Consider the following 19,642-nt stretch of genomic DNA (forward strand, 5'->3'; position numbering starts at 1 on the left):
GATATCCTATGTTCCTTATGATACAGTGATAGCTGATAACAAAGGTCTTAATATTTATTCGAACTTTACTTTTATACAATATAAACATGTTGATGTCAAATGCGATTTTTGCATTTCAGTGAGGCGCAAGTCCAAGTGTTTTCATGGTTGTCCCCTAATGATGGACAAGGAGGTGTTTCTTGCAGTGTAGTGTACTTTTTTTATTATTATTATTAATAACTGGCGACAATTTGTTTGAGAGCCGACACCAAGTCTGGGTACTTGTACTGGAACCCAGTCTCCAAAGTCCTTTTGGGTACCACTTTCTGGCCCTGAGCCAGTATCACAGCTCTTTCTGAACCCAACAGAGTGTTGAGCACGAAGGTGGGCACGGGTAAGATGGTGGGACGACTCAGCAGCCGACCCAGCTCCTTGGTGAACTCGTAATTGGTGTTGAGGGCGGGCGCAACCCCGTTCAGGACCTGACAGCAGGAGGGTGGCGCACCAGACGAGGGCTCAGAGCCAAGTGGAGCTCCGGAAGGGGAGGGCGGCTCCAGGGATTGGGCAATGATGCCGGCCAGGTCCGACACGTGGATCCACGGGAAGGGCTGCTGGCCAGAGCCCAGGGTGCCGCCCAGGCCCAGCCAGAAGGGAAGCAGCATTTGCTTCATGGCGCCGCCGTCACGGCCCAAAACTGCCCCTGATGGTAGGAGGGAGGAAGGAACAACAGGATGTCAAGAAAGGGGCTGTGAAAACTGGATCAGGATTTATGATGAGACAAAATCAAAGTCTTCTAAATCAAAACTATAGAAGTGTTTTGTAAGTTTATGTGTGAAAAGCCATCCACACATAATTCACTACGTACCGGGTCGGACAACTACTTGCTTGGTGGTCTCTGACATACTCTCTGGCAGCAGAGCAGCAGCTTCCCACTCTTTCACCAGCCTTGAGAGGAGATCAAACGGCGTCCACTCGCTGTCCTCCGTGTACTCGGCTGTTAGACTAGGTTTGTAGCACGCTGCAATCGCAAAAGCCGATTACTGCCATTTTCAAAAACAGTGGCGAGCATCAAACAAGACGTTTCCGACAAATAACTAACCCACGCCCGACACCAGGACCCATGAGTGGGGAGGACTCGGGGACGCAGCGATAGCATTCGCCAGAGCTTTTGTGCTGTCGACGCGACTGGAAAACAAATCTTTCTTGTAGCTTTCGTTCCACCTGAAACAAAAAGGGAGAATTGTCACTCGCTTCAATTCTGGATTATTTTTAATTCTACTGTGCAAGGTGTGGGTTATTCGGTCATTCTATTGTGCATGGCGGCATTGTTTTTCCCCTCTCCTATTCCAGGTATTGTGAATGGCTGCTTTCTGCAAGTCTAATGGTGATGCTCACCATCGCAGCGGGTTCATGATATTCTCCCCTGCCAAATTGACAGCACCCTCACACGGAGGGAGACCGGATGACTCCAATTCACCCTGGTGGAGGCAATAAGAAAAAGCCAGGCTGTGATGCATTCAGGTACAGAGGTGTGATACTTATCACATCTGGATCATCGTACCCATGTGATCCTCCCGGGGCCGGGATGGCGGGAGATCACTGTGACTTCGTGGCCTTTGTCTCGGAGTAGGCGAGTCAACTCACGACCCACAAAGCCAGAACCACCCCCTACGTGGAAGGAAGGAAGGAAGGAAGGAAGGAAGGAAGGAAGGAAGGAACGAAGGAAGGAAGGAAGGTAGGTAGGTAGGATAATTTAACTAAACATAACGATGTGAGGAAGGTATTGTGTCGCAATGTCCCTGAAAGCAGCACACGATTTAAACTACATAGAATGCTAATTAAAGTAAACATTGCGGGGGAAAAAAATGTGATTTCAGACTGTCACTGAAGGCAATGCCAGCAATCGAGTGACAAAACTGCGCATGCGTAAATGATTACAAAACGAGCAATTATAAAAGATTTGACATTGGCAAAAAACAATAACACTTTCCCATAATAAAACGTTAGTACCTATCAGTGCCAGTATGATTTATTATCAGGGTAGGTTTTACAAAAGAATGCTAACACCAACTAGCACGGATCGTTGTGTCACAATGACCTTTCCCTAGTCGAATGTAAGTCTGAAAAGTTCCTGAAGCTTACATACCTATGACGACTCTCATACTAAATTAAATACAGTATTCCGGTATTAGCGACAATGTTATGAACAAATGTAGCGTCTGTCGTTAAAATGAGTACCACTCGGAGGACAACTCTTCAGCTGCTTGGCTCTTCTGAACCTACCGGAATGCCGTAGTAGTTAGTGACGTCAATTTGTAGTCCAAAAAGTGCAGAGTTGGGCGTTCCCTTCGCGGATTGAGCCGAGTACGCAAACCTTGAACAAAACAGAATGTATCTGATCCGTTAAATCACAGTTTAATCTTGCGCGTAAAATGCGCACAAATTTAGCTTTGAAAATAGAACTTTGACAGCGCCTTTTTTCCGAGCGCAGACAAGATACTTTAAACTGGACCAAAGTGATAAGTTTTCTTGAACATCGAGGTAAGTTAGTTTTAAAAACGTCCTTTAAATACCACCGTGCGGAGTATCTCCCAGGTAAAGTAAGTATAAGACAGACACCGTGTCAACCAGCAAAACCTTTGATCCAACTGTTCTCGTGCGTAAAAACAGAATATGCATTCCCAAACCAGAATGCACGAATAAAAAATACGTCCACGTGTGCAAAATATGTGATATCCACATTTCATTTTTAATAAATAATACATTTTCAATGTATGTTTAAAAGATCCACAATCCAAACCCAACGACAAGTTGAAGTAAACAACCAAATAACCCCTTACTGTCTTTTTTTCCAAGTCCAAAGGGCACTTGCATAAAATTACAGTTAGAGGACGGCACAAAACCTTAGAACGAGCTACCAACATCCATTGCTCGAACTCATTTTAGACATTTTGCCACCTCAAAAAATCAATGCAAACCAAAATTAATGAGGTAGTGTTTGTTCTCCATGTCGTTATAAATCGGCAAAAAAAAGAATTTTTCCTTTCGCCTGTTCAGAAGCATTTTTTTTAAGAATTTGCGAGTTTCTACCAGCAAAAGTTAAAAAAAACATTTTTTCCCAATGTTTTACCGAACTAACAAACAAATGTTAATTTTGTATGTATATTTTTTATTAATCAAGAGGCCAGTCAAATTGTGCTGTCTACTCCAGTGACTGATTCTTGTTCTCTTGCTCCCGTTTTGTTCAGCATGTCGCACCAAGTGCGCCTTCGTCTTCTCCCGAGTGCCCGCTGCCTTTTCGACGAGGCCATCCACGTGAAGGTGGCCGGCCTGAAGTCCGGGCAGGTGGTCACCCTAAGGGCGCGGACCACCGACGAGCGGGGTACGGCCTTCCACTCGGCGGCCGTCTATCGGGCGGACGGCAGCGGGGAGCTGGACCTCCGCCGAGACGCCGCCCTGTGTGGCACCTACGAGGGGGTGGAACCCATGGGCCTGCTGTGGTCTATGCGGGCCGCCGTCCCCTTCAAATATTTCCACTGGACGAAAGCGCCGAGTCCCCTCGTGGTAAGGTTCTCTGTGCACGACGGCGTGGACGTGGAGGAGAAGGAGCGGGGAGGAGCCGTGGCGGAGGCCACCAACGAGAGGGTCCTGATGGGGGAGGGCGTCATCCGGGAGGTCGTTGACCTTGGAAAATGTAACGGAGTGTTGTTCACACCACCAGGTGAGAACCAGACTTTATTTAAAACTCTACCCAATGCTCAGAAATGTTAGAAAGCCTTAGCCGGGCTTCCAATCTTACTTGGAGCCATAACGCTAACATGAAATCCTTACCTTGTTTTGAAAGCGTAGTTTCAAACTTCACCATGTTGACACTGGATACTGATAGGCCACCTGAGCAAGCTGACTTGAGGCCCTGACCAATGGTGACAATTTCCTTAGGTGAAGGTCCCTTCCCGGGCGTGCTGGATTTGTCTCCCTTTGCGTCAGAGAAGCGAGGCAGCCTGTTGGCCAACAAAGGCTTCGTGGTCCTGACCTTGGCCGTCTTCTACGGCAAACCCACCGACGTCAAGTATGTAGAGCTTGACCGCTTCCAGCAGGCCCTGCGCTTCTTACAGCAGCATGCTAAGGTGACCACATCAAGAATCAGAATTTGATTCTGCCAAATATCTGGACTGGCACAGGCCTAAAAAAAACCATCGCCGGGTCTTCCATGCTTAGTTGTCGCTTGCGCTTCTAGGTGGGGAGTGACGGGCTGGGCGTGATCGGGCGTTGCAAAGGGGGCGACATCGCCCTGTCCTTGGCGTCCTTTGTGCCCGGCGTGCGTGCGGTGGTCTGGATCAACGCCTGCAGCGCCAACATCGGAGCCCCTCTGTACTACCGGGGTCAAGAGGTCCTCTCCTCCTTGACCTTGGACCTGAGCAAGATCATACCCACCCCAGACGGCGCCAACATCGTCAAATATGGCGCCGGTGACCCCGACAGCGAAGAGAACCGGACCAGTCTGATCCCCATAGAGAAAGCGACCGCCGACTTCCTCCTTCTGGCTTCTGAGGATGGCCTCAACTTCGACTGCCGGAACTACATGGAGAGCATGGCGGCGCGACTCCGGTAATAGCTTTTTATTATTTGCCCTCCTATTTAACTTTAATTTTTCTGCTTTGTGGACTCAGGCGAGCCGGGAAGCAGAATGTGGAGACGTTCTGTTACCCGCGGGCCGGGCACCACCTGGAGCCACCTTACGGGCCCCACTGCTACTCGGGTGTGCATGGGTTCCTGCGCATTCCCGTCTTGTGGGGCGGCGAGCCCCGGGCCCACGGCCATGCTGAGGTGCTCGCCTGGAAGAAGGTGGAGGATTTCTTCAGGAACCGCCTGAGCTGCCCACACACCAACACCAAAGCCAAATTGTGAACTGAAACATGGCTAAATCGTCCAGAAAGCGTAAGTGGTCGTTCAACGCATCATATTTGATAATGATGCACTTTCCCTCCCCCCTTGCATGCAATACCAACTTTTTGATTCAACTCGTGATTTTTGTCATATAAATAGCAAGTTTTCAAACTGTATTTTACATTGAAACGATAATCGTAATTACAAATGTCAAACTAAGATGGCAACTTTATTCTTTAACTTTTTTCCTGTGAAGATATGACTATCAATGCAATATTACAGTTTCTTTCTCAGAAAATCTGATTTATCTTGCAATGTCTTTTTAGAATAAAGATGACATTATTCTTGCAAAATTTATTTTGACTTTATTCTTGAAAACAGTATGACTATTCTCATAAGGTTAGGAGGTTTTCATAAGAATTAGGACTCAGTCAAAAATATGATTTGTGTACTGGAAAATTATTATTATTATTTAATTTAAACTACTTATAAGATTTTCCTATCGAAACAAATTTGACAATTCTGGTAGGAGGATAACTTTACTCCCCAAAATATTATTTTACCTTGATAAGCTTAAAACATTTTTTCTAAACGAGAACAACTCTAGTCTCATTGCATTGGGCCTTATGTGTGATGGCATCCACATAATCATGTAAGTATCATGCTATTATTCTGTATATGTTGAGTGCGCGTTGAGGTCTGGAAATAATTAAAATTCGAGGATCCATGGGAACGAATAAGAAGGTGTTTACCGTAAAGCAGGATGCAGCGACGCAAACCAGAGGTGTTCAGTGCGAGAAAAGCAGAGAGGGCGCACGAGTGCTAAGGTAACTGACGCAACGGTGTTGCCGTAATGCAGCGAACTACGTCGTAAGCCAGATGTTTTCCCGCAAGAGGTTAAGGGAGGGGTTGGGGGTCTATTGAAAAGACTAAGAAGGTGTTAGCCGTAAAGCGAGAAGCAGCGTCGCAAACCAGGTGTTCGGGTCCTTTAGAAGAGGGAGGTGTGACGTCGTAAAGCAGAAGATAGCGTCGCAAACAGGTGTTCGGAAAGGAGGAGGGGGAAGGTGACGTCGTAAAGCACACATGGGTGGGTGAGGAATGGTGGGGGGGTGTCTCGCGAGTGCCTGTGTGTTTCAGACTCGCAGCGAGGCGATCATGGCGGATGGCCCCAGGTGTAAACGCAGAAAACAGGCCAACCCGAAACGGAGCAGCGGTGAGTGTTTAACTCCGCCCGGGCCGGGCCACCGCCGCCGTGCGGACCGGGACCTGGACCTGACTCCCACTTACACTCCCTCCCGGACTTGTTGCTATCGACTTTGGTGGACTTTAATGGGGGGCGGTGTGTTTTCTGAGAGGGGGGGGGGGAGGTGTACCGTTATACCTGGATGGCGTCTCTCCCTCCGCCTAGCGACACTCTCTCTGAACCGTTATCCGTTACAAGAAGTCAGGCAAGCGCTCGTTTTGTGACTTCTCTGAGTTGTTCCAACTACTTTATACACTGTTGCAGTTAACTTTTCTGCACAACAACGTGGCCACCGCTCGCGCGCACTTTGTTAACGGCCAGCGGATGAAAGCTTGGTCCGGGGCGATGCTCGGCGGGACTCCGGAGGGCCGCCGAACCGAGCCGTGGATTGTCCTTAGGGGTTGCGATAACTCGGTGGGTGTCACTTTCATCGTCGGAGCCTGGCTCCGGGAGTTGTGTCTAAAGTGCGACGTTTTTGCACGAGGCTTGGTGATGGCAGAGAGATGGGATGTTTATTATTTCGTGGCCACTTCCTCTCCCCCCCCCCCCCCCCCTTTCCTCCTGCTGCTCCTCCCTGCTGCAGCACCAAATGTTTTCTCGTTTAAGGTAAGCGTGGAGGTGATTACGCAAAAAGGAAACAAAATACTTTCATCTTTGGCGTCATCGCTCACACGGGACTCGCTTAACTAATCCTCTAATTCTATGCAAAGCCCCGTGGAAGTGCATTTCCACGACACAGAAAGTAAACCGTACGACACCGATCAGTCAGTACTTTACGCACCTGTATATTCGGCGCGTGAGTTTTTAGTCAAAAAATGACACACGGCGTTAGTTTGCGTGCTGTATTAGCCTGCTATTAATAGGGACCGTTATTCGCGTGCGGATGGGAGGGGGTGGAGAACACCTTTCCCCCCCTCTCTCCTGTCGTGATGACGTCACGACGGTGCGTCCGTCCAGGAGCCATCATCATCACCATCTTCCTCATCTTCTTCATGTTTACCTGAAGGCGGCTCTGCGATGGCTTAGAAATAAGACGAATTAAAAGAATACCTGCAAAAGCTCGACCGGAAGCGGATCTCGTGTCGTGTGTGTCGCGAGGATCTCGACCCGCACACGCACACACAAGGGGGCTGCAAATGACAACCTGCGCAGGTAGCGATGCTGTTTTCCTCCCCTTTTATTCTTTTTGGTTTTTATAATCTCGCGGGATTTTTGTCATCGTGACCCTCTTGTGCGTGATTTTATTTCTTTGCCTCTTTTTTCGTTGTTGCGCGTTTGGTTGGTGAGAAAAAATTGTACTCCACGCGTGGTGCTACGGCGTCCATTGTGCTGTGCGCTTCATTCGCACTTTTATCGGCTCAATGGCGGCCGACACTGCAGTGGAGTGAGGCAGGTTGGGGTGGGGTCGAGTCCCCCTCGCCGGCTGAGGCTCGCTTGACTCCGTGGTGTCTGTCGCACAGGTGATGTAAAACCTACGCCAAGCCAAGGTGCCTTTTCAAGGGATGTTTGTGGCGCGCCTGGTGCGCTGACTGCTTTGGGAGGACGAGGTGGGAACACGGGATGTGGGGGAGTCAAGGTGCTGTCATGGCCGCAGGTGATTCTCCCTCCCCCTTTTTATCGTTATGCAGGCGAGGCCGTTTGATGATGATAATGAAAATGATGAGGATGATGGTGATGACCTGCCTTGTGGAAATCACGTGTTCACGTGATGTCATAGACCAGGGTTTAACAGTTGGTTATTTACTGTCATAAGTGTGGCGACTATTCATTTATTGTTGGCTGCGTAGTATTCATGCAAAGTAGCAGTAAAAGGCATAAAAATAGGATACAGTTGTCATAGAAAATATCTTAAAAATGTCTTCCCATAATAAAAAGATAAAATTACGAATGCTTCTAAAGGGGAAATTGTAGTGTCACAAGAATGAATTGAATAATCAGGGAAAAGACTTTTGGGCTAAGACAGTGAAATGACTAAAATTTTATTTTAACGTGAAATTTTGAATTTTTTAAGTAATTATGTGACTATATAAATTGTGTTTACGTGAGTCCACCACCACTGCAAAAATGGTACAGCTGCCGATGGAAGCGGAACATATAGATAAAAAAAAAATGTAAAAAGGTAGTAAAATTCCTCAGAAGTCAAAATAGTAGGAGACTAAAATGTTGAAAAAATCAGGAAAAATGTAAACACATTGCAATATAATTGTGTTAATGTCGCCGGGTAACCGTGAATTGGATGTGTTGAAATTGCCCATCTATCCTGTTCTATTGCATTCTAATGTATGACTAAGTCAGCCTTAATTTAGCGTTGGTGTCATATGAGGGCACGCGCTCTTTATGAGTCTTATTTTGTCCGAAAGAGGAAATGCGAGACTAAAGCTGAAACCTCGAATGTGAGCGTTAAGCTACCGCGTTAGTATGGTGTTGCGGAGGCGGGACGAGGTGGGGGTGAGGGCGTGGCCTTAGCATCTGGACAATGAAGTGTTTGCATGGGACCCCTAACACCCGCTCAGCCCCCCTTCAAGAGGTCAGAGTTCAAATCACAAACGCTTTGTGTTAGCCCTACGGAGCACATGTGCGAGTCGGCGCAATGTGAGCTGTTAAGTAATCACGTTACATCATAACGGGCTAAAATGCCGTGATGTCATCAACGTGCTTCGATAAGTGACTCAAATGATCTGCGGGGACTTCATCGCACTCCTCTTGACATGGGTGGCATCTTCCCTCAACATGAGAGAAGCGGTTCCGTTGGCAGCCGAACCATAACAACACCTGCTGGTTGGCAGAGAGAGCGATGGAAAAGAGTACACAGCAAGACGTCATGGCTTTTAACTCGCTTTCCCTTTTTGCTGTCTCCTTTCTTTCTCTCAGTCCCGGTATACCTCTAAGCCTTTCCTTCACTTTTGATGACAACTTTTTAAGCGCGCCAGATTACAGTTGAGCCAAATCCTTCATTTTCAGCTTCCACAGTCACAATTATGCAACAGATGAACGATAGCGTCATCGCTGCTTCTTCTTTATCGTTAATCGGCATCGTTTCGATCAAGCGAAACATTTGATTGATGTTGAAGGAATTCCATAATGGCTTGTGTGTGTTGCCTAAACCCCCCCTCCTCCAGTGTAGGTGGTGGGAAAGTCCTGCGTCTCTCTTGTGGCGGTATTCAATTTGCATATCTCGCCGTCCTACTTTCTCTTTCTTTCTTTGGCCTGAGAGGCTCAAAAGAAGCAGCTGGTTGCACTCAAAGGGGGGTTGGGGGTGGGCTGGAATGAAGCACACCGCACCGAGCACTGACTGTAGGTAGACTTACTTATGTAACAGCCGTACTTCAGCTCCTCTTGAAATCATTTTATTCTTTCAACTAACTTAATGCTTTGCAAGGACCACTCGTTGCTAGGCGGAGTTCGTCGGGCCCCAATCTCCCAAAGAAAGCAACATACTTTTTTTTTTTTTTAGATTTACCTTGGTAAATGTATTGTTATAAATGCTTATACAATTGTACAAATGTACAATTTTCAGGAATAAAATCAGTTTGTCATTTTTGTATCAGCAAGAGAATTAGAAAATGATCAAAAAAATTTTTTAAAATGGATTTAATTTATATACAGTATAGTTATGTTGTTGTTTTTTTTCAAGACGGCCAAAAGAGTAGAAGCTGTGTAATTGAAATGCAAGTGTGTATGTTTGTGTGTGTGTGCGCGTCCCCGGAGTCCATGTTGATGAAGCTGTTCAGCATAAAGTCGCGGCGCCTCCGAGACTGACGAATCCCCTTGGAGGAGCGCTAATGGAGGCCACTCGGGGGTGCCTGATTGATGGCGGTGATGCTAATGTGCTACGTGCTAACTGCACTAACTGCTTGCTAGTGTGACACACGTGGACTTCCCGTGCAATGGCACCTCATCAAAGTAAAAGCAATTTCTGAAAGTCCCGTTAAAAGTCGGAAGGGGCACGTATCACCCAGTGTTCCTCTTCTGCTAAATGGCATATTGTACAAACACAATAATTTGTGGTTATTTTTAGAATAAGAACACATTCTGCAGGGCCTTTGAGGCTCTGGTGAAAAAAAACCCACGAGTGCACGCACATGTACACTTTTGCAGGTGATTTGGTTGCAACACACTTGACCTCCAGTGGACTCAAAGTTGCTTGAGACATCTGAATGTGAGGGCCTCACCTGAGTGAGAAGCAGGAAGTGACAGAGGGACAGAAACAGGAAGTGACCGGTTTGAACCTCACGTGTCACTTCCTGTGTGTGGGCGCACGCGGCTTCCACGTATGTCACTTCCTGCCGCACCAAAGGTGTACGACGTGACTACATGGGACACACTCACTCAGAGGTGTTGGCTTCGATGAGTTAGTTGGAGATGACAGGAAGATGTCAATTTATTTGAATTTTTGAAATACACTAATAACATGATTTGAATTCCCATGATAGGAGGGGTGTAAAGCAAAAAATGGCCTTTCTTTCTCTTTAAGGAGGCAGCAGCTGCTCTCTGTGTTGAAGTCTGGTCACATTTACTTGCAGACACACACACACACACACACACACACACACAGTGGGGTAGTTGTCTGTTGGGGTTTGGCTGGCTTCCCACGCTGCACAGCTGCACTGGGTCAACACACACACACACATGCACACACACTCATTAGTTGTGCTCTGGTGACGCGCATCATGTCACTTTTGCTCACCTGAGGCAACCGCTCATGGACTTCTCCTTTCTTGTTGTGTTTGTGCGCTACTTAGTGTACCTCCGTGTTTTGCTCGTGACTTCTTGTTTGGGGTCACCGGTTGGCGTGGGGGTCGCTTGCTGGCCAGGAAGGGAGAGAGGGGGAGATCTGCTTTGACGGGCCCTTCACAATAAGATGCTGCTGCATGCACATTATATGCAATATAATGTACAATATTGTGTCATTCTAATTAGCAACAACGATATAGCTTCCACTTATTGACATACAATATCATATAGACACCAACAATTATGTATGTAATTTGTGTCACCATGTTGCCGATCATCACAATGCTCCTGCGTTAAGCAAACTTATTATATGCCTTCTGGCTTTGTCTTTATTCTTTTCCTCTTGTCTCCCGCAGTGACAAACTTGAACGGCGGCTTGGAGGCCAGCAGCTCTGATTCGGACGATGATGACAAGCTACACATCGTGGAGGACGAAATCCCGCCGGATGCCGCCGTGGCGAGGAGGGACCGCCGCCATGCCAAAGAAGCAACAGACGCCACCGACGCAGTATTAGCACACAACGGCGCTTGGAATGGAGGTAGAACATGTTGAACTCAAGTATTGGGATGTCTAATGATGTGGACAAGCATGTTTTAACCTGGCTTAAACATGAAGTCCATGCAATGGAAACGAAAACATTTGATTTAAAAAATAACCTAAGGAAAGAAGGAAGACCCTAATTGAAAACCTTAAAGCCTGTTTTCAAACTTATTTTTCTGGCTTGTAGTGCCCTCTAGCGGTGTCTCTGCAGAGCAGCTTTTTTTTTTTCTCCAGATGGAATCATTCCGAGCATGTCTTGTGTGTGTTTTCAGTGAAAGAGGATCAGCGTGTGTCCGGAGAAGAAGGTGAAGATGGACGAGGAGGGGACGGAAAGGTGGAGGGGCAGGTTGTCGTGAAGGAAGAAGAGGAAGAAGAGGAGCAGGAGATCATCCGGAAAGGAGACACGGCCGCCCTCTACCCAGAAGCCGCTGACGATGAGCAGAGTCCCACGGAAACGGGGGGCGCCGACGAAAACGGTAACAGCGCCGTCCACAAACAAGTCATTTTTGTGAACATCAAAGACAATTTTGTCTTCAATGAAAAAAACCTAATCTTCAGCACCCTTCTGCACACTTAGTTCAGACCGGTTGAAAGCAGTGACGACTGCGCCCTTAAGCATCCACGCATTTCTGCAGTTGTCTCCTGATAGTCTGTGTTGTCATTGGAGAAATAGATCCAGCAGAAGTTGGGAGTGAACTTAGCAGAAACTCAGATCGTCTTTTGATTTTTCCAGCAGGCACGCCGGACACGTTTCAGCTGCACACGTGTCCGTATTGCTCGCGGGGTTACAAGCGCAACGCTTCGCTGAAGGAGCACATCAAGTACCGGCACGAGACCAGTGAAGACAACTACAGATGCTCGCACTGCAGCTATACCTTCACGTACCGCTCGCAACTCGAGAGGCACATGAGCCACCACCGGGGCAACAAGGAGCAGGTCGGGACAGCCACCATTTTTTTTTTGACTTTTTTGTGGGTCTTCTCATATTAAAGATGCCTTCCGAATCCAATGCTGCAAAAGGAAAATGGCCAAAATGGGAAATGGTTTACTCAAATTTCAAACTAAAATGTGAAGAGTCTGTGTGTGTTTAGGGGCATGATGATCATACCAAATCTGAAGCGAAACTGGCTTGGATTCCAAAGAACCCATTCCAGTTGAAAGACAGCATTCCTGTCTTTGCAAGAACTGGAAATTGTTGCCTGTCTGGACGTACGAAACTAATACCACGGCCAGGTTTTTGCTTTTTGATAGCTCCACTATTGACAGTTAAAAAGTCAAACAAACCTGAAGAAGCAGATGGATGATAGATGATAAATGATTAACTGAAGTCAGCCGCAGGTGCTACCGGAACACGTCTGCTTCACTTTGGCATGCAAACGATTGTTTAAAACTAAAGCCACCTTTATAGTCGTAGTCCAAGTAGAATCTTCTTTTTTTTTTATTTTTTTTTTTTTTATTCTGACGATTTGGTTTCTTATGCCCTGGCTAAAACAGCCGCTCTCTTCTGGGAAAGCACCCCTAGCAATTTATCGGAGTGAACCAGTCCAACTGAGCTTGGACCCTCCTTTTTGGTGACACGTGTTCTCACCTGCCTCACTTCTCTGTGGCATTAGCAGGGCCGGTTCTTTACGCTAGCTAATTCCTTTTTATTTTGCTTTGTCTGACGGCATCTCTTTTTTTTTTTTTGCTACCTCAGCGTCACGTGCAGCCGTCCGGCGGCGGTGGCGGTGGAAGTGGAGGAGGTGCTCGCAAGTTCAAGTGCACAGAGTGCTTCAAGGCCTTCAAGTACAAGCACCACCTGAAGGAACACCTGCGCATTCACAGCGGTGAGTCTGATTGCACTGGCTGAAATGTGAAAAGAAAGCATTTGTAAACTCATTGTTGGGAAAAAAATAGGGCTGAATGTCTCGCAAAAGGAATCTCCTTCTTCTTATTTGAATTGGAGTTGTTCAATTGTTTGACGAGTGACACTCCAAACTGAATTGAGCTCATATTTTGAGACTGAAGTGTCGCTTTTAGAGGTTTACCCAGTTTCACTTTGGAGATTGTTTGTCAAAACCATTGATTTTGACTTTTGACTCCAGTTCCTATCATTGCGGTTGTTTGTTTTGTTTTGCTTTCCAGGCGAGAAACCATACGAGTGCTCCAACTGCAAGAAGCGATTCTCCCACTCAGGCTCATACAGCTCGCACATCAGTAGCAAGAAGTGCGTGAGTGTGGCCAGCGCTCCCAACGGCCTGGCCCGCAAGGCCGTCAGGTCGCCGCCGCCCATCGTCGACGTCCCACGGGTGGAAAGCAAACCCTTGCAAGAGCAGCTCCCCGTCACGCAAATCAAATCGGAGGCGAGCGAGCACCCCGGCAAGCCGGCCGTGGTGGCGGGGGCACCGGCAGCCAACGGGGCGGCGCCCCAAGCCCTATCTCAAGGCGTGGCTATGGTGATCCCCACCGTGGGTCTGGTGCCGCCCATCAACATCAACCTGAGTGAGCTGCAGAACGTCCTGAAGGTGGCTCTGGATGGCAACGTTTTGAGGCAGGTTTTGGGACCCCCCAACGGGGCCACGGTGCAGGGCAAGCCGGGTATCGTGCTACAGCAACCTCAGCAGCAGATCATCAGCCTGCCCGCCTTCGTGGACCACGACGGCACCACCAAAATAATCATCAACTATCGCATTGGACCCGCGCCGGCCGCCGCCGCCACCGCCACTTCCAGCGTCCCCGCCCACCCCATGCCGGTTTTTGTCAAAAACAACATTGCCCCGGCTCCACCCGTCCCGACCAGAACGGCGGATAAGCCGCCCACTCCCAAGGTGGACCTCAGCCTGGTCAAGGATGAGCCTGAAGAGTCTGTGCTCATCACGGAAACAAAAACAGAGCAAGCGGTGAGCGTCAAGACGGAAGAGGGGGAGGCGGCTCCGCCCGACTGCGGCTCTAGCGCTTGTTCACTTTGCGACGAGTGCCCCGAGCACCTGGAGGCACTGCACCTGCTCCAGCACCACAAGGCAGCCAACGGGGAGGCGGTGGACTCGGCCGCGTTGGACCCGTCCTTCGCCGCCTTGCTCAGCGACGCCGGGGTGACGCTGCAGCAGGAGCCGGCCGAGAACGATCTCCTGAGCCTCCTGAAGACCTACTTTGCCTCCAACGCCAACCCTGACCGGGCAGAGCTGGAGAAGATCTCGGACTCGGTTCGTATTCCCGTGGGCGTGGTGCAGAAATGGTTTGCCAAGAGGAACTCTGGGACAAAGAGCTGCCGAGACGGGACGGCTCAGCGTCTAAACTCTGAGTCGGTAGACGGTGGCAAGCTAGCCGCATCTGGATCCCGGTCCGATTCCCCCTCGTTGAACGCCAGCGACTTGGTCATCGTCAAAAGCGAGCCGGAGGACCCGGAGGTCACAGAGTCCCAGGCAGAACCTCTGGACCTGTCCCTCCCAAAGTCCCTCACTGCCACCACTTGCGCCACCGCGCCTTCCGAGGGTGCGTCCCCCGCCACTCTGAATCTGACCTGCCTGAGGAAGGAGCAGGTGGGCGGTCGCACCGTCTACGTGGCCACGCCTCAAACGCACACAACTGCCGTCAGCATCGTGCCCAGCCCGCAGCTGCCCACCCTAGTGGCTATCGCCGGTCAGGGCACAGTGGGGTGCCTTGGCGCCATGGGGGGCTCCGCCAAGCGGACCATCCTCATCCCGCAGCTCACCTACACCTACGCCAACACGGCCGGAGGCGCGGCCGAGACGGTCGTGCTCAACGGGCACAAGGTATGAGCTCCGTGGAAAAGGGCTTTTTGAAGCTGACCAGACTTGAACTTTTCTTTGTCTGTTTTTCTGTGCAGACACCCGAACAGAGCGCCGATGCTGTGGCGGATGAGCAGAGGGAGATATCACTCATGAAGAAGCCGCGTCTGGAAAACGGCGTCTATTCCTGTGACCTGTGCAACAAGGTCTTCCAAAAGGGGAGCTCCTTGCTCAGGCACAAATACGAACACACAGGTATGCCGACTTTGACCCGCAAGTAGGGGGCGGGGGGGAGAGTCTGACTTTTTAGGACTTGTGTGGTGGCGTAGTCATCACATCACATGCACATACACTCATTGTGACCTTTTGGTTTGTATTTGCAGGAAAGCGTCCTCACGAGTGCCCGGTGTGCAAGAAGGCCTTCAAGCACAAGCACCACCTGATCGAGCACTCGCGCCTCCACTCGGGCGAGAAACCTTACCAGTGCAACAAGTGCGGCAAGCGCTTCTCGCACTCCGGTTCCTACTCTCAGCACATGAACCACCGCTACTCCTACTGCAAGCGGGATGGCTCCGATTCCGGCCTCAGCCCGGACGGCGATAGCGCGGCCACGGTGGCGGGCAGTCCGGACGCCGCGCTGGACTCGGACGTCGGCGAGAGCGAGGACGACGACGACGAAGCCATGTGTGTCGACGACATCCGGGTGGTGCAGGTGGACGACGGCGAGTGCGAAATCTACGAGGGCGACTTCAACGACAGCGACAACGACGGGGAAGTGGAGGAAGGACCTGAAGAGAAAGAGAAAAACCTCGACGTGGATGAGTTTGCGTGCCAGGTGGTGGAGGTGGAGCTGAAGCACGACCAGACGCAGGAGGCGCCCGTCGAGGACAAGGCGGACCAGGCGGAGGCGGCCGGCGTCCACCTGGAACAGATGGCCGACTGCGCGTACAAAAGAATCAGGGACTGGTCGGACAGCGAGGAATCCTCCGACGACCAAGCTGCGACACCCCAACCCCCCACGCTTTGAGAGACTCCAGCTTCTACTCCTCTGGCTCCAGATCCAGTTCGTAGGGAATATAAACCCTTTTGAAAATGCACTGGCCCATCGAAAAATGACATGGAAACTGTGACAGCCTGTTGACTGACGTACTGTTTTTACTCTGTCAGTACTTCTTTTAGTCTGACAAGAAATGACTTGACAGTGTCTGGCAGCCCCCACCCCACCCCAAAGAAAGCTTTCAAATTGCCCAAGATGACGGCAAAGCACTAACTTTGTTCAAACAAACCCCCTCAAATGCTCAAAAGAAGAATTGTTCGACACCAATCTTTTCTTGAAGAGAATCATCCCCCAAATTGGTGATTTGGCCTTGGAATATGTGGGGCCTCACTGCACTTAAAAATGCATATTTTGCAGTTGTATTCTATGGGGGGAAGCTCGTCTGCGATCTCCAACTGCGGCGGTTCAGGGTCCAGTTGCACTTCTGGCTCAAGCTGCGGCCGCGGCTCCGGTTGGCTGCTTTTAACGGTCCACTACTGTGTCCAAACACCCAGGTGTGCCTGAACTTTTTTCCTTCCTTATACATCTATCAGTGTTACAAATGTTTATAGATGCTTTGCTTTGTGTTACTAACTCAATTTTACTGTTTTTTTTGTTTTGTTTTGAGTTGCCAACGTTTCCGACTTCAGTATTTTCCTCAAGTTTTACGAACAAAAAGCGCTGCACTACGGTTTTTCCATCCGTCGCCCTTTCAGTGTTATCCGGCGTTAGTTGATGTCAGCCGCCGTTTGTTTTCATTTTTTGACTGTTAGCCTTAAGGAAGACAAAAGAAGTATTCCCCCCCAAGCCAGCCATGAGAAAAATGGGCGGCGCCCCCTGCCTTATGCAAGACCTGCGTGCTGTTAAAAGTGCCATTGAACAGTGTTGTCGTTGTCATCGTCTTGGCAAACCTCTGTTTGTTTCTTTACCTTGCGTGTTGCTTGCCGTCGCTTTCCTGCGACGCTTTCATATTTACGTCTGTTACGAGTGCCCGGCGCCACATTGGCGTCGTTTGGCCGCCTGCTAACCATAGCCGCCACACGCCATGAAATCAAATCCTTTGCGGAATTTGAACAATTATTCGTTTTTTCTAAACTTCCCAAGGCGAGTACATTCGCTGTCTCACCATTAAAAAAAACCAAGAAAAGGATTTTAATGATTTTTATCCATTTTAAAACGTTGTCATTAGAATTGATAAAGCCAGTTTTCCACTTTTTAGCATAAAAAATCAATACATTTTTAATTATTCTTTTCCAATTGTTGATGCGGTTCATGAAGCAGTTCTTTTAAATTTACTTACACAATTGCCATTTTTCTTTACACTTAAAGTCATCCATCCATCCATCTATCTTCTTCCGCTTATCCGGGGTCGGCTCGCGGGGCAGCAGCTTCAGGAGGGACTCCCAGACTTCCCTCTCCCCAGCCACTTCATCCAGCTCATGCTGGGGAATCCCAAGGCGTTCCCAGGCCAGCTGAGAGACATAGTCTCTCCAGCACGTCCTGGGTCGTCCCCGGGGTCTCCTCCCGGTGGGACATGCCCAGAACACCTCCCCAGGGATGCATCCAGGAGACATCATGATGAGATGCCCGAGCCACCTCATTTGGCTCCTCTCAATGTGGAGGAGTAGCGACTCTTCTCTGAGTCTCTCCTGGATGACCGAGCTTCTCACCCTATCTCTAAGGGAGAGCCCGAACATCCTGCGGAGAAAACTCATTTTGGCCGCTTGTATCCGGGATCTCGTTCTTTCGGTCACGACCCATAGCTCGTGACCATAGGTGAGGGTAGGAGCGTAAATCGACCGGTAAATTGAGAGCTTTGCCTTTTGGCTCAGCTCTCTCGTCACCTTGACGGACGGGTACAGAGTCCGCATTCCTGCCGACGCTGCACCGATCCGCCTGTCGATCTCGCGCTCCATCCTCCCCTCACTCGTGAACACGACCCCAAGATACTTGAACTCCTCCACTTGGGGCAGGATCTCATCCCCGATCCGGAGAGGGCATTCCACCCTTTTCCGATCGAGGACCATGGACTCGGATTTGGAGGTGCTGATCCTCATCCCGACCGCTTCACACTCGGCTGCGAACCGCTCCAGTGAGAGCTGGAGATCACGGCCTGAAGAAGCCAACAGCACCACGTCGTCTGCAAAAAGCAGAGACGCGATGCTGAGGTCCCCAAACCGGACCCCCTCAATGCCTCGGACACGGTAGAACGCCTTCTCCAAGTCCAAAAAACACATGTGGACTGGTTGGGCGAACTCCCATGCACCCTCGCGGATCCTGCTGAGGCTGTAGAGCTGGTCCACTGTTCCACGGTCAGGACGAAAGCCACACTGGTCCTCCTGAATCCGAGGTTCGACCTCCCGACGGACCCTCCTCTCCAGCACCCCTGAATAGAGTGTGATTCCCACTTAAAGTCATGTTTACAATATTAACTGAAATAAATCAACTTCAAAATGTATTTTACTCTTAAACTTAAAAAAGATTTTGTTAACATTTCAGTTTAACTCAACTTTCTTTAAACTCACATCTAAAATGACTTGACAATGATTTGGTAACACCTGATGTCGATGTTTGTCATTTGTAAAAAATTGAATTGTGTTGCCTAAGTCAAAAGCAAATCAAATCAGTCAAGTAGGTCAATCAAATCAAAAGTTTCTATTCAATCAAAAATGGAAACAAGTTCAAGATTTTTTAGGTCTTATTTCCATTGTGAAGCCATAAAAGGTCAAGTTTACAACTTAAAGAATTTGTACAATTTAACACTTGATTTGTTTTTGTCCCACATGCGCAGTTGTACAGGTTGAAAATGGCGGCGCGCTGTCCCGCACTTTTGGTGGCAAACGTTAGCCAATGTGGCACTTGCGCGTTTTCCTGTTTGACTTTACCGAAACAGTATTTTTGTTGATGTTATTGTTGTGTTTTTAACAAAGCCAGTATTACAAAGTCTTGACACAACTTTTTTTTTTTTTTAAATATATATATATATTTATGTCTTTTTCTTTTGTATTTTCCTTATGTGGGTTATTTATTACGCATTATTATTATTGGTAGTATACATGAGCGTAGGGTCAATTGATAATATATTTTAGTACAAAACAAAAACAGCAAATCAAACAGGCTAAGCCCACCGTGTGGTTCTGGGACTTTTCTGGATTTGTTTTACAGATAAAAAATATGAAGAAAAAAAAAGTGAAAATATTCATCTCGTACTCTATTCAAGTGTTAATAAAATGAAGAAAAGCCGAATGAAAGTGTTACACGTTGTTGTTATGAAGCTACTGATTGAAAACGCATGAAATGAAGCTCCAACTGTTTTGCTTTGATTTTTTTTTTTTTTTTTTTTTAATCGTGCCATGGTGTTGCATCACGTTAACCCTCTTTTTTCTAATGTTAGTCCCTTCACAATAAACATGTGACTTCATCCCCGACTTTGTTTGACTCCGACTGGATGATTTCAAAATCAGAGTACTCCGACTCGATGTTTTCAAAATCAC

The 19,642-nt window shown here is 48.5% G+C and overlaps 3 protein-coding genes across 5 annotated transcripts; 2 read left to right on the forward strand and 1 right to left on the reverse strand.

Annotated features, from left to right (window-relative positions):
- Window positions 1–185: 185 nt before the first annotated feature.
- Window positions 186–2,283, reverse strand: sdr39u1 (short chain dehydrogenase/reductase family 39U, member 1). The gene is made up of 6 exons (XM_088397200.1): window positions 2,126–2,283; window positions 1,541–1,647; window positions 1,375–1,457; window positions 1,079–1,200; window positions 845–997; window positions 186–679 (listed from the first exon to the last, which is right to left on the reverse strand). Exons 1-6 carry the CDS (start codon window positions 2,139–2,141, stop codon window positions 213–215), a joined length of 948 nt encoding a protein of 315 aa, XP_088253326.1. The 5' UTR covers window positions 2,142–2,283; the 3' UTR covers window positions 186–212.
- An 18-nt stretch (window positions 2,284–2,301) lies between these two features.
- LOC148387574 (acyl-coenzyme A thioesterase 3-like) lies at window positions 2,302–5,223 on the forward strand. The gene is made up of 5 exons (XM_088397196.1): window positions 2,302–2,520; window positions 3,228–3,700; window positions 3,919–4,106; window positions 4,217–4,587; window positions 4,650–5,223. Exons 2-5 carry the CDS (start codon window positions 3,229–3,231, stop codon window positions 4,885–4,887), a joined length of 1,269 nt encoding a protein of 422 aa, XP_088253322.1. The 5' UTR covers window positions 2,302–2,520; window position 3,228; the 3' UTR covers window positions 4,888–5,223.
- Window positions 5,224–5,942: 719 nt separating this feature from the next.
- LOC148387575 (zinc finger E-box-binding homeobox 1-like) lies at window positions 5,943–19,576 on the forward strand. Of its 3 annotated transcripts, none has more exons than XM_088397185.1 (8): window positions 5,943–6,079; window positions 11,200–11,382; window positions 11,657–11,860; window positions 12,118–12,320; window positions 13,081–13,210; window positions 13,509–15,136; window positions 15,211–15,367; window positions 15,496–19,576. In XM_088397185.1, exons 1-8 carry the CDS (start codon window positions 5,965–5,967, stop codon window positions 16,137–16,139), a joined length of 3,264 nt encoding a protein of 1,087 aa, XP_088253311.1. In that variant the 5' UTR covers window positions 5,943–5,964; the 3' UTR covers window positions 16,140–19,576. The 3 variants fall into 3 exon arrangements, with proteins under 3 accessions (XP_088253311.1, XP_088253312.1, XP_088253313.1); XM_088397186.1 differs by having other exon boundaries at window positions 12,121–12,320; XM_088397187.1 differs by lacking the exon at window positions 5,943–6,079 and adding an exon at window positions 6,853–7,261.
- The last annotated feature ends 66 nt before the right edge of the window (window positions 19,577–19,642 follow it).

This window comes from Syngnathus floridae, chromosome 14 (genome assembly GCF_059516105.1).
Source record: "Syngnathus floridae isolate MCC-2025c chromosome 14, RoL_Sflo_1.0, whole genome shotgun sequence".
NCBI classification, from domain to species: domain Eukaryota; kingdom Metazoa; phylum Chordata; class Actinopteri; order Syngnathiformes; family Syngnathidae; genus Syngnathus; species Syngnathus floridae.